Source organism: Malaya genurostris, chromosome 2, assembly GCF_030247185.1.
Source record: "Malaya genurostris strain Urasoe2022 chromosome 2, Malgen_1.1, whole genome shotgun sequence".
NCBI lineage: Eukaryota > Metazoa > Arthropoda > Insecta > Diptera > Culicidae > Malaya > Malaya genurostris.
In genome coordinates this window covers 94,566,273-94,582,468 of record NC_080571.1, presented here as the reverse complement: position 1 = coordinate 94,582,468, position 16,196 = coordinate 94,566,273, and the positions used below count along the sequence as shown (strand labels likewise).

At 36.1% G+C, this 16,196-nt stretch overlaps 1 protein-coding gene across 3 annotated transcripts in view; it reads left to right on the top strand.

The window, feature by feature from the left end:
* The window catches only part of LOC131432618 (regulator of G-protein signaling loco), a 120,948-nt gene that overhangs the window by 41,021 nt on the left and 63,731 nt on the right, over positions 1 to 16,196 (top strand). Inside the window, exon 3 of one of the 3 annotated variants that reach the window (XM_058598993.1) lies at positions 13,722 to 13,754. The exons of the other annotated variants lie outside the window; for them this stretch is intronic. Coding sequence (XP_058454976.1) covers positions 13,722 to 13,754 — 33 coding nt within the window. The remainder of the gene's footprint in view (positions 1 to 13,721; positions 13,755 to 16,196) is intronic. 3 annotated transcript variants of the gene reach the window in all.

Genomic DNA, 16,196 nt, shown 5'->3' with positions numbered 1-16,196 from the left:
TTTGTCGGGTTTCGGATATTCGAACTCAAATATCCGATTTTTTCGGGTTCGAGTTGGGCACGGGTAAAGATTTTTATTTTTAATCGGATACGGGCAGGGTTTGGGTTGGAAAGGAAAATATTTCTCGGGTTCGGGTCGAGTACGGGTGAAAGTTAAATTTTCTAGTAAAACTTGTTTTAATTGACCTAGAGGAGTAATTATATATTGCTACTTTTTACTTTCGAATTCTTCAAAACATTTTGTTCAGTAGAGGAAAATTCCACTTGGTTCTTTTGGTTCTGAAAATATCCGATTTGTGAAATTTATCCGATATTTACAACTGGCCATAGCTCCTCCTGATATAAGAAACAAACAAAAAAAGTTAGAAGACTTTACTGACACTGACAGTGTCAAAACGACATAAAATATAGGTTAAAACCGGGGCAAAACAAACGATAATAATATTACATTAAATTGTACTGAATGACTGGTGCGCGAGCATACCATAGTTGAGCCGCTTGATCCCACACATACTTAAAGCTTGCTTCATTTTGAATTGGAACAAACTTTTGCTCATATTGTGGTGCTTCTGGTGGACGGATTTAGAAGTTCTTGGCGCCCACGTATTGGGAATTTTGTCAGCTTCACGTATGATTTTTGACATTCCGCAAATCGACTGTACTTTGTAAACAATCAACATGGAAGCCGAAAGAAGGGAAAAAATTGTGCACAGTTATTTGGAAAATTCATTGTGGTCTGCATCTAGGCTAGCTAAACAGTTGAAGTTGCATAGAAATACCATTATCAAACAGTATAAGGAAACATTGACGACGATTCGGAAGCCTCAAGCCAATCGTCGGAGTGGAACTGTCGACCGGAAACTGCGTGGTAAGATTTTGAAGACGATTAAGAGGAATCCTAATCTGTCGGACCGTGATTTGGCCAGAAAATTCGGTGCTGCCCATAGTACCGTGAGGAGAACTCGACTCCGGGAAGGAATCAAGTCGTATCGAGCTAGCAAACAGCCAAATCGAACCATAAAACAAAATAGTGTGGTCAAAATTCGTGCTCGGAAACTAGGTGCTGGCCAAGTTCGACGGATGTCTTCTAATGGACGATGAAACCTATGTCAAAGCTGACTTCGGGCAAATCCCAGGTCAAACATTTTACTTGGCAACGGCTCGGGGGGATGTCCCAGCCAAATTTCAATTTGTTTTTGCCGACAAATTTGCAAGAAAAATTATGATTTGGCAGGGCATTTGCAGCTGTGGCAAAAAAAACGTTACAAATCAGACAATGACATAGGAACTATACCAAAAAGAGTGTCTCCAAAAACGAATTTTGCCGTTCATTCGATCCCACGACCAATGTTTTGGCCAGATTTGGCAAGCTGTCATTACAGCAAAGTCGTTCAAGAATGGTATGCAGAGAAAGGGGAATAATTGACGTGACGAATAATTTTATCCGTATTTTTTCTTAAAAGTATGAAGAAAACGCTACATTTGTATAAAAAACAACAAGGATCAGCCCCATGGTGTTGTTCGAGCCATTGATGTGGAACAAGGCAACCAAATTTCTAATGATCGACATTTTCAATCAAACAATTCAATCAACCATCAGACTTTTGAATCCGCAACTGCACGAGAGTCTGCTTAGATTGATCTTTATTAGGAACCAACGCCAAACACGCGAACACAAAATATAGACTCTTTTTGTCTTGATTTGTATTTGTTTTGTAGCCGACGAGATTACATCAATATCCCAAATGTATGCAATTATATCTTGCGATACGGATTTCGATATTTGAGCTTTTCTTCACCAAGCTTGTGTTCAAGTTTTGTATGCAAGCAGTTATTTTTGTAGCGTTTAGTTTCTCTACCATTCTGCGATTTCGGTTGAAGCGGTAAACTTTTTCTCATTATCAATCGAGCTCATCTTATATAAATTAGAAATTAATGCCAAGCACTCAAAATGTATCCTGAAGTAGTTGTCAATTTCTCAGACGAAACGACATAACATGGAATTTCACCCGAGCTTGCATGACACAAGATCAGAGCATACTAATTAAAGCTTCAAATCGTTTTATGGCACTTTTTGGCTTGCTGTCTAGCAATAACCTACCTCTAACATGCTACGTGTAGGACTGAAACGTTAGCTAGAATATCGCTTTATAGGACACTGCACTTAGCAGACAAAATAGGACACTGCTAGTTATCAATCAACATTTCAATGATATATAATTAAATACATGGCTATGAACATTCAAATAAATACGTAGATATATTTCCAATCAATTGGTGAAATAATATTACTAGGGGACGGGTAGAGCGTGATTTTTAAATCGATGCCCTTTCACGCAGCCCACCTGGGTTCGATTCCCAACCCCGCACATAGGGTCAGAAAATTTTTCTGGCCCGAAGAGGCGAATGACCTTAAGGTTAAAACCTCTATTATCGAAACAAAAAAAGAAACAATATTATTGATTGAAACTAAACAGACTGAGCTGTAATTGTTCAAAACCTGACCACATTTCTACTTGTAATTGTAACTTTCTTATTTGCACCCCTATATAGAAAAAAAGATATGTTCCACATCAAAAGATCTTGAATTCAATAATAAATAACTGAAATACAGGCAATTGTCTTTGTTCCAATTGTATCTGAAGCAAGCTTTAGTACAGGGTGTCCCACGAAAAATTTCGAATTTAATAATGCAATAATAAAAAAACGGTGTGATAGATTTCAATGATTACACATTTATTTGAAAGGTTGATTCATGGAATTTATTATGAATAATAATTTTGTACAAATAACTCCCACGGCTGGCTTGGCAGTAGCCAATCCGATCCACCCAATTTTTAAGTACATTTTCAATTATTTCTGGCCTTATGTCAACAACAGAAACTTGAATTTTCGTCCGTACTTCAATTGTTTCTGGATGGTTATCGTAACATTTACCTTTAACCGCTCCCCAAAGAAAATAATCCAGCGGCGTCAAATCGCAGCTTCTCGGAGGCCAATTCACATTACCATTTCTGCTGATTATTCGATTTTGAAAGAACATCGATTGTTTCGTTGGCTGTGTGGTGCCGTCCTGTTGAAACCAAGCATAAATGAATTTCATGAATCAACCTTTCAAATACATGTATAATCATTGAAATCTATCAAATCGTTTTTATATTATTGAATTTTTAATTTTTTTTTGGGGCACCCTGTATGTAGGGCTAAACAGACGAACGCAAGTGAACTTCGAATACATGTTTGGCAGCATCCATTATTATACACCAGAGAACAGAATGATTACGCGACAATGGACTAAAGGCTCAATACCTCAAAGGAGGCTCAATGGGTCGGAAAAATCCAAGCCAAGTTTGTATAAAAACCAAGTAACGAGACTTTGAAATGGAAACAGTTTTGAACCAAGTGGAAAAGATTTCTCTTTTTTGTTGCATCATTACTTCTAATGACGATTTGAAATCACCCTGTATTTCCAGTCCTTGAAGTATGATCTCGTTGAAATTGAATTTTGTACGGGATAATAACACCTTTCATTTGTATATATGTTCGTGAATTAGCTCAAGCAATATCTGAGAAATCGGTGTCAGTTCCATTCTGACATTTTCGATAATTTTGCCTTTCTCATATAAAAGGGCTATGCAATCGCTGTAAAAACCGACTTTTTAACCGAGGCCCAGAGGGCCGAATGTCATATACCATTCGACGAACTGAGCAAATGTGTGTGTGTGTGTGTGTGTGTGTGTGTGTGTGTGTGTGTGTGTGTGTGTGTGTGTGTGTGTGTGTGTGTGTGTGTGTGTGTGTGTGTGTGTGTGTGTGTGTGTGTGTGTGTGTGTGTGTGTGTGTGTGTGTGTGTGTGTGTGTGTGTGTGTGTGTGTGTGTGTGTGTGTGTCTGTGTGTGGGTGTGGGTGTGCATGTATGTTACAAAAATATGCACTCACTTTTCTCGGAAATGCTTGAACCTAGTTTCACAAACTAAGATTCAAATGAAAGGTCACATAGCATGTGATTGAATTTTATATGCAACAAATGAAAAAAATATGCACTCACTTTTTTCAGAGATGGCTGAACCGATTTTTACAAACTTAGATTCAAATGAAAGTGCCATAGCCTGCTATTGAATTTCATTTGGATCCGACTTCCGATTCTGGAGCTACATGATACTATGTGAAAATTAGCGAAAAAGTGTGCACTCAATTTTCTCTAAAACGACTCAACCGATTATCACAAATTAAGAAAAGTGTGATAAGTGGAAAATTACCAATTTCATTCGTATTTTTTCACGAACGAAAGTCAAAAACAGGTATAAAGCCCATAAAACTGTCTGATGAATTCTTCTAGTTTGTAGAGCTTGTAAGTTTGTGAGCATATAAACTTAATTCGGCACTACTTGTCCTTCCTTTTCCTGTTCCGGAAGCACCGAAAGTGGTGAAAAGAAACTCTAAAGATAGAACTCACTTCGATTTCTCAGCTATGCTTGAACCGATTTTCACAATTATTGGGTTATCAAATCGCCATTTAGATTGACAATATGTACAAAACCTAAAGAAAAGAAAACACAAAACGAACGATGCTTACTTTGTTCTATTTCGTACACGCTATGAAGAAATTTAAACGATTACTGGTGTCTGCTACTGGTGTGTGATATTGGTAAAAGACGGTGTTGCGGTTGATAAAAATTCGGAATAATAATAGTAATAATAATAATATTAATCCTCCTACATGTTTTATGCTGCTCATTCATGCTGTTTAGCTTGACTTACATATGCAGAAGTAACAGAAACGCACGTTCACTTCATTTGTTAGATTTCATTTAATTGGTTTAATCCAAATAGAGCATGAGATAGTAAGTTTAGGTTTAATTAGGTTCAAAACCAACCTCGGCTATTCCGGTCATCTGAATCTGCTTTCGGAAGAATTGGAAATGGTGATTAAAAACTGCAAAAAATACGACTGTTCTTATAAGTCAAGGTTTGTAGAAATGAGTTAAGCCATCTTCGAGAAAAATAATGAAATTTTTTTGCACACACAAATTTGCTTATCTCGACGAACTTCTTCGAATGGAATAAGGGTGTAAGAAGCTGTGTTCTTCTAACAACTTAGTTGCTAGCAGCTTAAATCAATATAAATATGAAACTGTTTTGCATTTGAAAATACTGCCATCTTTCTAATAAAAAAACAAACCGTGCTAAACTCGAAACGTCATGAAAAAGTGTGCCGTGCATAGTCCTTTAAGTGCTAAGAAACAATTGCTTAAAACAGTATTGAAAATCGTGTTTCACTTTGCTTCGAAACATCGCTTCATCATCAAGATGGTAAAACTCATACTACTGGAATAAGGCGAAAAGTCGCTTACACAAAAATATCGATATCTCCGTTAAAAATGAACGAAATTAAAAAAAAAAGTTTGAGGGAATTCTATATCTATATTTCATATTAAAAAAAAACGGTAAAAATACAATTGTTTCGAAATATGCAGGTAATTTTTGTATCCGTTTTTTGTCCCGGAAAGATTAAATCTTTCTGTGGTCGTTTACTGGGGGATGGACGTTATTCATATTGAGCTACTTCAACCAGGTGAATGTCATCACTGGAGATGTATACAGACAACTAATGATGCGTTAGAACAGATTATTGCAGGGAAAGTGATCGCTATTTAAAGATCGTTACGGCAATGTAAGAACCTATGTTTCGGAAAAAGTTTAAACATGTTTGGAAACACCGACATGGGACGTTCTGCCCTAACCGCCATATTCACCGGACGCTGCTCCTTCCGTTTATCATTTGTTACGATCCAATTAATTAATTCCTGTTATTTTCGGAATTATTGTAGCAGCTCGTTTGGAAGATCTCTGCAATGGCCCGAATAAAATGGTATAAATCGTATTCAAATCAATGCTTATTCAAGATCCATAGTTTATCACTCAGCACTTTCTCTGCTTATTGAACTGAAAATGTTCAGAAAATCACATTTCTAAAAAAACTTACAAGCTACAATACAATAGCTAACTATTTAGCTGTAGTAAATGTGGATAACAACTAGAAACGGTCATATCCCCTACAACTACAGTGACCATCATCGAAGGTCAGACCGCTATCACAAATAAATATTCCGACAGCACTGAAAACCACAATCTGCGGGTACTACGTCGGGCTGCATCGCCCGACTGCCAGTCAGTATCGGAGTTCACAGCCATCAAGCAATCTTCAATATCAAGTGCAACACCACTGGTGCGTATCGAAGCATGTTCCGGACTTTGAGTTGCACCACGCACTGGGTATTACAAATGGTAGCGAATCATCTTTCCGCTTGACGGGGGACTGTTTGGCTTGCACTCATTTATCGAGGTCATTTAGATACCGCTACCCATAGCAAACCCACATGGGATCTAGACAGTGTCTTTTCGATTAGAGAGACAAGCGACAAATGAGGAAATATAAATGCTGTACTCGACAGAAAAGAAAAGAACAACCGAACCACTTCATGCCCCTATTTATCACTGAATTACGCATCGTCGTACAACGGCAGTAGCAAGTTCCGCAAGACAAGCCCGCCCGGTTTCGATACGACTAATCTATTAGAGACTTTTACATTTCAACAAGTCGCAGTATAGAAACCGATACCGTAGTGACGATGTCGAATACGGCTAGAGCATACTGCATCTATAACTGGTAAATCAAACTTGCAACCGGTAGCACGCAACGGTATTACTTCCAATCAATTCAAGTAAAAAAAGTCGTTTCTGTCTTAATATATGATAAAACATTATTCACCTCTGCAAAAAAATAATTGTATTGGTTTGGAAGATGTTCATCCATCCTCTGGGAGAGTAAGGCAATTGATAAAATTAGTACCAAGTAAACATATTTGTGTTCATTTTTCATTCTTTGTTCTGTTGTCTTTAAAATTTTCATCTGTCATTATAAACAATGACCGGAGAAAGTGTTGGGTCATGTTGTCTGTGAAGTAGCAATAATTTATCACATTTGTTCACTATCAATGCAAGTATAACTCTCCCGTTAGTAAATATTCCACAAAGGCATAGCATGAATCTGCAGCACCGCAACAAATGCAAATTTTGCGTTAGTTTTTCTCCGTCCGAGTTCGAATAACTGTTGTTGCTGGGATAGGGTAATTTTAGGCGGTAGTGCATAGCTGTGTCTTGCTACGGAATACCATTTGAAAAATGAGGTTTTTGCTAATGGTTTAGCAGCAACTAGCAGCAGTAATGAAACCCACTAAACCGAAAAGTATCGCATTGTAGGATCAGTAACAAACACGTGCTGCACACGAAAGGAACATGTGCTTCACCCTGGAGGAAATCTGATAGCCAGTTGTAGATTTCCAGTTCAAAGAGGTGTAACGTTTAATTATTACTCATTAGGGGAACTCGCCGTTGATTTCAAGCATTCACGTTGATAGCAAAATAAATACTCGAGATAGCCTGGCAAGTGCCCATTGCTGCAGTTTTCCCATGTATGGCGCGATAGACATATATTCGCCTGCATTAACGCACTGAATTCGGTTCGATTATCCGTGGGTATAAAACCACATTAACATGTGAACCGAATTGACGTAGAGTAGTAGATGTTCGTCTAGATTACATGAGGTGTGTTAAAAATAACGCCGCTGTGCGTCAAACATCGTGTTGATTAATTGCTCTTAGTGTGCTGACATCCAGATCTCGACAGATCTCATTTTGAGGTAGATTGCTTCAAACAGAAACATGTATTTCGTTGGTAATTGCTGTCATTTGAATGAATGTTTGCCAATTTTTTCTACCATCTCTCTCTTAACATAATAGAGTCTAATATGTTTTGAGTCTCTGTTCCGTTTTTTGACTCTGATGGCCTCTTGAATCTCCTGTGTTTACAGTTAATCAGTCGACTGCAATTTGTCCGCATGAATATTGCTGAAAATGTTGTGGCGACCTATCGTCTACTGAATATCATAGTTTAAATGCAGTCGTTTCTTATGATAATTACTTAACTATAACTTGGCGAAACATATCCTTCTGAAAAAGACGGGTGGGTAATGTCAGAGACATAACTGAACATTGTGAATAAGAATGAAGCTGACATGCTTCTTCACACTTCGGAAAAAAAAATTAGTTGGAGCGAATTCTATACCTATTTATTATAAAAAGGTAAATAAGCATAATAAAAATACATTTAAGTCGAATCTTACTAAAATTTGTTCTATCTGAATCATATAGCAATGTATAAGTCATAAACTAAAAAAACAAAATTTCTAAGAATCAGCTCGGTTTTGGCTCCTTAAATTTGGAAACTCGAAATTCATAAAAAAATTTTAAAAAAAGAACAAAATCTCATGAGATTCATAGTAACTGATCGGACTCACTATCTCATAAAGTTATAGTTTATTGTTATGAATAGCCGAATTTTCACTTCTCGTATTGTCTATGGGAGTTATTTTATAAAATGATGCACAGTTGGAATTAGATATTGATCTGTAACTAAGAATGAACAATTTCGCTACAGACGAGGAAATCTATATAAGAGCATTAAGGTTATAAATCGAAAGGCTAAATTGCCCATTTTAAAAAAAACATGCATAAATATATCTCCCTCACATTAGTCAATAAAAAAAACTCAAGGTTTGTAACCATCCATAGTAAGTGTTTGCTTTACTAGCGAACAAAACTAGTCGTAAGCCCGAACCACTAAATCACTGAAAATATTCCGTATTCGGTTTTGTACGATACGCTTTATGCCATGGTTCGTCCAATTCATTTTTTTGAGAATTAAGTTCGCCTTATTTTAGCTCTGAATGTCACCATAATTCTTGTTCATACCAAACATTTTAGAAAACTTCAACTTTAAATTATTTTTTGATATCTTATAATACTGAAAATTTTATCATCAATTGCTGAACATATTTCCGATGGTATGAAGAAGAAATTATGTTGCTGTGTAAAAAACAACTAGAGACATTAACGATTAAGTTCTACTCATTCTTGTACAGGGTTAATTTTAGAAACGGCACCCCACAGTAAAATGAGTCGTATTAATGACAAAATAGTTGTACTAAATGTACTGAAATTTTAAATGTGAATTTTTCATGTATATGTGTGTGTATATAAAGGGTGATATTTTAAGAGGTATAGGATTTGTTAAAAAAAAAAACAATAAATTTGAGAAAATTGATACAATAACGTACTGAATTTGAGAAAATTGATTAAATCTTTATTGTAATCGATAGAACGATCAATAGAATCCAACATATATATCAGCCGGTATTTTATGAATAAATGCTTCAATTTTGGCTTCCAGTGCTGGTTTATTCTTGTAGACATGAGCCACAAGAAATAGTCTAAACGCGTTAAATCACAAGATCTAGGCTGCCAATTGACGGGCCCAAAACGTGAGATAAACTGTTCGCCGAAGGCTTCTCTCAATTTTGTCATTGTTTCGCGTGCCGTATGGGATGTGGTACCGTCTTGATGAAACCATATGTCAGGCATGTCCAATTCTTTCATTCCAATCGCCAATCATCACACGGTAGCGGTCGCCATTCACAGTATCGTTCCGCCCATCGTCGCCTTTGAAGAATTACAGTCCGATGATGCTACCGACCCATAATCCACACCGAACAGTGACTTTTTTGGGATGCATTGGTAGAGTTTGCAATGCTTCAAGCTGGCCTTCACTCTAGATGCAGCAATTATGCTTGTTGAGGTATCCATTGAATCAGAAATGAGTTTCGCCGCTGAAAAAAAAATTTTGATAAAAAAGTTGATCTTCCTCTTACTTTACTAGTGTTCATTCATGATTAAATTGTAGACCAAACGAAGATTCATGATTAAATTATTCAGGCGTGATCTGTCAAAAACATTGTTGCCAAAAAGATACTAGAAAAAAATTACCCTTTATGTATTATCGTTCCACGCTTTATTTTCTCGAAAATGGCTGAATTGATGTCAACAAGTTTAGATTCGTTTGAAAATTATTATTGCAGCCACGTACCCAGAGGGGGATTGTGTTCCAGGAAAAAACGTGCACGTTTTCTTATGAACAGTATTGATCCCAAACTTAGTTTTAATTTTTGTCTGATAATTTGGTTCTATTTTATCATTAAAAAGTGGGAATTTTTTGTCTCTTTTTAACAAAACTTGAACTTCTACTTTTGTAAAGAACCATTTTTTCACAGTTTAAACAGTGAGACAGACGATATGTTTACATTCAGGTGTTATAGCAAAAGTGTTTTTCAAACACCATTAATTTTAGGTCTGCCTAGCGATTAATGTTGACCTGTCAGGTCACGCTAGCATAAACTGCTACGCACTGATGAGTCAAGGACGAAACGTAAAATCAAGTCAAAGAAAATTATGATTTTGTGAAAAAAGTGATAGAAAATTTTATTTAAAAATATTTTTAAATCATTTTGAAAAATTATTTTTCGGTGTTTCCTCTGGAGATAGAACTGAAATAGAACCAAATTTGATACAAAACTTGAACAAAAAATAAAAATAGTAATTTTTTGCTGGTGCTTCTGGAATTGGAAACCAAGCTATTCGAAATCTCTTTATTTGGTCTTCTACAGAAATTGAAAATCGATAGGAATGATTTTCAGATTATAGGTTAGATTCTTTTGCGTTTTTTTACTTCGTCGCATTGAGCTAATCGTCCTTCAATTTCGGAACGGGAAGTCTTTGTACAGGACTACAGGAATGTTTGTGTGAATCTAAGCTTGTTAAAATCGATTCTGTCATCTCTGAGAAAATCTAGTGCACAAAAATGTTACGTACATACACACATACAGACATTTTTCGTACTCGAAGAACCGAGTCGAATGGAATATGAAATTCGGCCTGTCGGTTTTCAAAGTGATTGCAAAACCTTTCTGTATAAGAAAGGTAAGAAACATGATATTTGTGAGCATTTTTCCGCTACATTTTTATCAATAACATTTAGTTTTCTTACCCTCAAATTTTCATCTACAGATACTCATGAAAAAATCCTTTTCTGTTTCTATGAAATAAAGGAGATTGAATTTTTTCTAGTGTCATGGAGTGACCCTTAAGGTATATGACAGAAGTACTGAGGTTGGTTGAGATCGGTAATGAAGTAGCTCAATTGTCCTTGACTGTAGACTTCTTGTCCAGTTATTGTCTCAGCGAAAGATTTGCTGACGGTATTAACAGGTGGTTCGCTGATTTTCGTAGAAGACCAGTGATCTACGTAACCGACTTCCGTCTTGTTTGAAGGTCACATAAGAGGAAATTTATTTAACTAAGTGCAGGTGCAAGAAATGGGGCTTCTGGAGGAATATCATGCTCGCGTTTTTCTATTGCACTATCCTCCTCGTACACCGGTACTTCATGTTTCCACTTACTAGATAGTGTTGCTGTCAGTTGCGAATTTTATTGCTTCTGTTTCAAAGGTGTATTGCATATATATTGCATTATTACTTTTGTTCAGTGCAACAATTTTCTTTAGGTAATTCTTCTTCCGAAATACCATTTTTGTACAATTTACAGTTTTCGAGTTACCACGATTTGTAGAAAGTGCATGCAAAAAACGCGTACGCCCTTTTCAGAAATCAGTCTTGAGTAGAATTGGTCTCTTCATCTGTGCAAAACCAATGGTTTGCCATACTGAAAACGTGTTCGAAGTTTCATCTGAATTTGAGTATGTGAAGTATGATAACTTACTAATCATTTCTGGAATTGCTTCGGAGCAAAATATTCTTAAAACTTTGTATTATGTTTCGTCTTTGACTCAAGAGTGCGTAGCAGTTTATGTTGAACTGCTAGTGCGACCTGGCGGCTCAACATAAACCGCTAGATAGACGTAATGTTAGTTCTATTTGCAAACCACTTTTGCCATTACACAGATGTGTAATGTCTGAAGCGACGTCTCGGACGAAACAAGTTTCGGCTAGGTAGCTGTACAGAATTTGATAATTTCAAGGGGAAAAAGCTTAGTTTTTTACCCCCGAATTTATGCTAGGTGCACATATCCATTTTCTGCTCCGATTTGGATAATAATTGGATAATTTGTTATGCGCGGAAGGAGAGACCAATTCTACTTAAAACTAATTAAAAAAAATGGCAAGTGTATTTTTGCATACATTTTCTTCAAATCTTTGTAACTTGGAAATTGTTAATAGTGTAAAAATGGTGTCCTAGAAAAAGGGGCAGAAAATGGATTTGACACTTTTGAAACGATATGCACTGAAAAATAGTTGAATGCTTTTTCAATAATTAGAAAATTCTTGAAAAAAATTAATCGTGCAATCGCTTTTCAAACCTGTTATTGAAACCAATATGCGACGTTAACTCGATTATTGCGCTTAGATTTCATCGGACATCATCTCGAATAGTGTGTTCACTAGATATCATTTCTCATTTGCTCAAGGAGGTTTAAATTAAAATGCGAATCCTTGGAATGTGAGGTTGCTGTTTGGACCTGATATTAACGATATTTATATTCATTTTACTCATATATCGTACGAATTGTTATACTTCTGGACTTTGACAGAAGATCAGACAAAATTCATATACTATTATTATCCTTAGTCAGTGTCCTAATACTGTAATAAATTGTCTAAGCCCTTGTAATGCAAGGTAACCCTACTTGACAATAAACATAGAGCAATTGAATTATCCTGTTTCAATACACCAATATCGTTTATAATACCATTTATGCAAATGGTTGTAGTGATAATTTCAACCTGTATTCTTCAGTTGTCTAGCGATGAAATAAACCGCCAAATGCTGGAAACAAAGCGTACAAAAGGTCCCCTCCAACATCACGGTTCGTTTTTCTTTGTTCGACCTTCGCTTACCTGGCCTCAAAGGTCGTCGTGGTTGTACAACATATGTTGGCTCCAATGTCTGGCATGGAAGCATGGGAAACTGTTCACTTTCGGTGTTTTGTTAAACTCACTTCCGTCCGTGAGTGTACGTCATTACAGCATTTCATTGCATTGCAAGTATGGCAAGTGTACATATTTTCATTCTATCGAACGGATTGGGGCAAATTTTATCGGTACTTTGATATTTGATGAGTATTACACGTATTGTAGATTGTATTATATTAAAATATCATGAGTTATAAATGAGTAGATTATTTTTAGGTAGTTCAGAATTGTAGATGTGATGCTTTTAACAATAACTAATCATCGAACTAGATTAACTCACTCACTTTCTGAACTACTCAGTCACTGCACCTTAGCACTACAACAAACCCACTTCGGAAGTCATGAATTTGCTACGTTTTTTCGAATGCACCCCCTCAAACATCTGCACGTCTAGTAGTTTGTTTCTTTGGTGTTTCATTCTGTTTTCAACGCGATCCATTTGCATAGAGAAATAGCAAATAAATTTATTCGTACTCGGTTCTTCAACAACTTATTTCATAGTGGGCAATTAATATATGAAGAAATCACCATCAACTTGTGCAGGGTGTGTTTTCCCTTCGAAACCATACCGAAGAGGTTGCTCAGTTTGCGAAACAACGCGACCACCCGTGCGTTGAAAAACCGAAACACCTGTGGGTGGATGGGTGGTTAGGACGGTGCTGCTTATCGAGTACTGGTGCTTTAAAAGCGTGAATACCTTTCATGAAACTAAAATTAAATTTATTGCCGACGATCGATTGGTTTGTTGTTTCTTTTTCGTTGATGGATGTGTATTGTTGAATTTTTAAGAAATGTTAATTCATCGCCAAGCTAACGTGAGTATGTTTTCTTCTTCTTTACAGGTGAGTGATCAGAATTCGCTGGCAACAGATGATGTAAGTAGTTTAGGCTGGCTGTTTAGAGCTCAGTGGAGTGCTGGATCCATTGCAACAGATTTAAGTACGAATTATTTTTGGTATAGTTTATTTAAAGATTTGTGAAAAATTTTGATTTCGTGTGGGACAAGGAGACATTTAATATATCACTAACGGAGGATTAATTTTTGTTATTTCGCTTAATTTTACCCCGGTTCCAACTTCTTTAGTCATTCACCGGAATTCCTTAATAATTTTATTTATTTACATAACGCGGATTAATTGGGTTAAGAATCGTGACAGGGATAAGTATTTCATATCTGTTTCCTATATTGTGACCACATTCATTCACTAGCATATATTTATTTCAAGTTACTTTATACTTTTCTCATATAGAAAGAGTATGCAATCACTGTGAAGCCCGACTATTTAACCAAGGTCGGTAGAACTAAGTTTCAAGGCCTGGAAAGCTGAGTTTCAAAATGCACTTCATTTTCTCGAAACTGGCTAAACCGATTTTCACAAACTTAGATTCATAAGAATAGGTCGGGTTGCCCCGCAGAACGCTATTGATTTTTTTTCTCTGCGGATCCGGCTTCCGGCTTCGGAGTTACAGAGCGTAGCTCAAGAATGTATTTTTATACAGGACGATCGAAATCCATTGAACTAGTATTACTATTTTTCTATAGCACAAGTCTTGTTAGTTTTTGTCAATAAAATTTGATTGTGGGTATACTGGTTTCCAGTTCCCGGTTCGGGAAATACTGGAAATAGTGGCTAAAAATTCAAAAAGAAACTCATTACATTTTTTAAAGTCTTCATAAACTTGGATTGAAATGCGGTTTTTTACGCGACTTTTTTATGCGAATTTTCAGAGTTATGCGATTTTTTTATGCGAAGTTTCAGAGTTATGCGGTTTTTTATGCGAATTTTCAGAGTTATGCGGTTTTTTCCATTCTGCGGTTTTTTTATGCGAAGTTTCAAAGTTATGCGGTTTTTTTTATGCGAAGTTTCAGAGTCATGCGGTTTTTTATGCGAATTTTCAGAGTTCTGCGGTTTTTTATGCGGTACGTAAATTCGCATAAAAAATGACTTCAGTGTATCTTAAGAACCGGAAGTGACTACCATTTGATATTCGAACTTCTTTCAAAATTAGGTAGTAGCTTTCAAACGAGTCTAGACTTGTAGAAATCGGCTAAGAAATCTCTGTAAAAATTGAGCCGCTAAAAAATAACGCGTTTTGTCTGTTACGTCACTTATATCATTATATCTCCAGAACTGAAAGTGACAGCCATGTGATCTTCGAACTTGATCAACAATTCAATAGTAGATTTTAAATGGGCCTAAGCGTGTACAAATCAACTCAGCCATCTGTAAGAAAATTGAACGGTAAAAACCATGTATTTTGTCGGTTACGTCGCTTAATCGGAAGTGACAGTCATTTGAACTTCGCATGCGATTCATAATTCAATAATAGCTTTCAAACGGGCCTAAGTTTGTTTAAAATCGGCTCAGCCATTTCTGAGATCATAGATCCTAGAAAAATTTTGAGATTTCCGAAATCGCGAATTTTTTTGATGCCAAATGTCTTAGAAATGCGTGAAACGTCGAGATCTGGTGCAACCTAAAAAAAAATTTGCGTTTCCCATATGAAGAGACTATGCAATCACTCATATAGAAAGGCTATGCATTCACTGTGAAAGTTCGACAAACTGAGCAAATGAGATTCAAATGAAAGATCTAATGTTCCCTGCTATTGAATGTCATCCCGATCCGACTTCCGGTTCCGGAGATATATGGTAATATGTGAAAATTAGTCTTATAGTTTTCTAAAGAAATCCAGAACATTTAATCAGGATCCTACTTCCGGTTCCGGAACACATTATTATCTTTTTTCCAAAACTCGGCTAACCCCCAATGATTTATCATTTTACTAAATCGCTTCTAAACGAAAGAAAGTTTTCACATTTACTACAGCCGATTTATTCTGAAAGGCGAAGAAAAAGATTTATTCCAAAATATTTTTGTAAAAATTGGATTAATTATTGATCGAAAAATTGTGATTTTCCAAAATATTTTGGATTCGTTTTACCAAAACATAGTATAACACACCTTGGATCTATTTTGGCAAGTTTTCAAACCGCCATATGGAATGACAATATGAACAACATCAATACGTGGAAGAAGAAAACACAAAACGAACGATGTGTGCTTTGTTCTATTTCGTACAAGCTATAAAGAAAACGAAACGGTTACGGATGTCTGCTACTAGTGTGTGATATTGGTTAAATACGATGAACAATGAACAGCTGATTTTGCGAATTTCACAGTAATGTTTATGATTTATGAATAATATGAGAAAGACATCATTACATAATAAAAATTAAAACAGTTTTTTTTAAAAAAAGAGAAAATTTTCTAAGAGTCGACTTGAAAAAAAAATTCGGGGTAACATCAGATCTC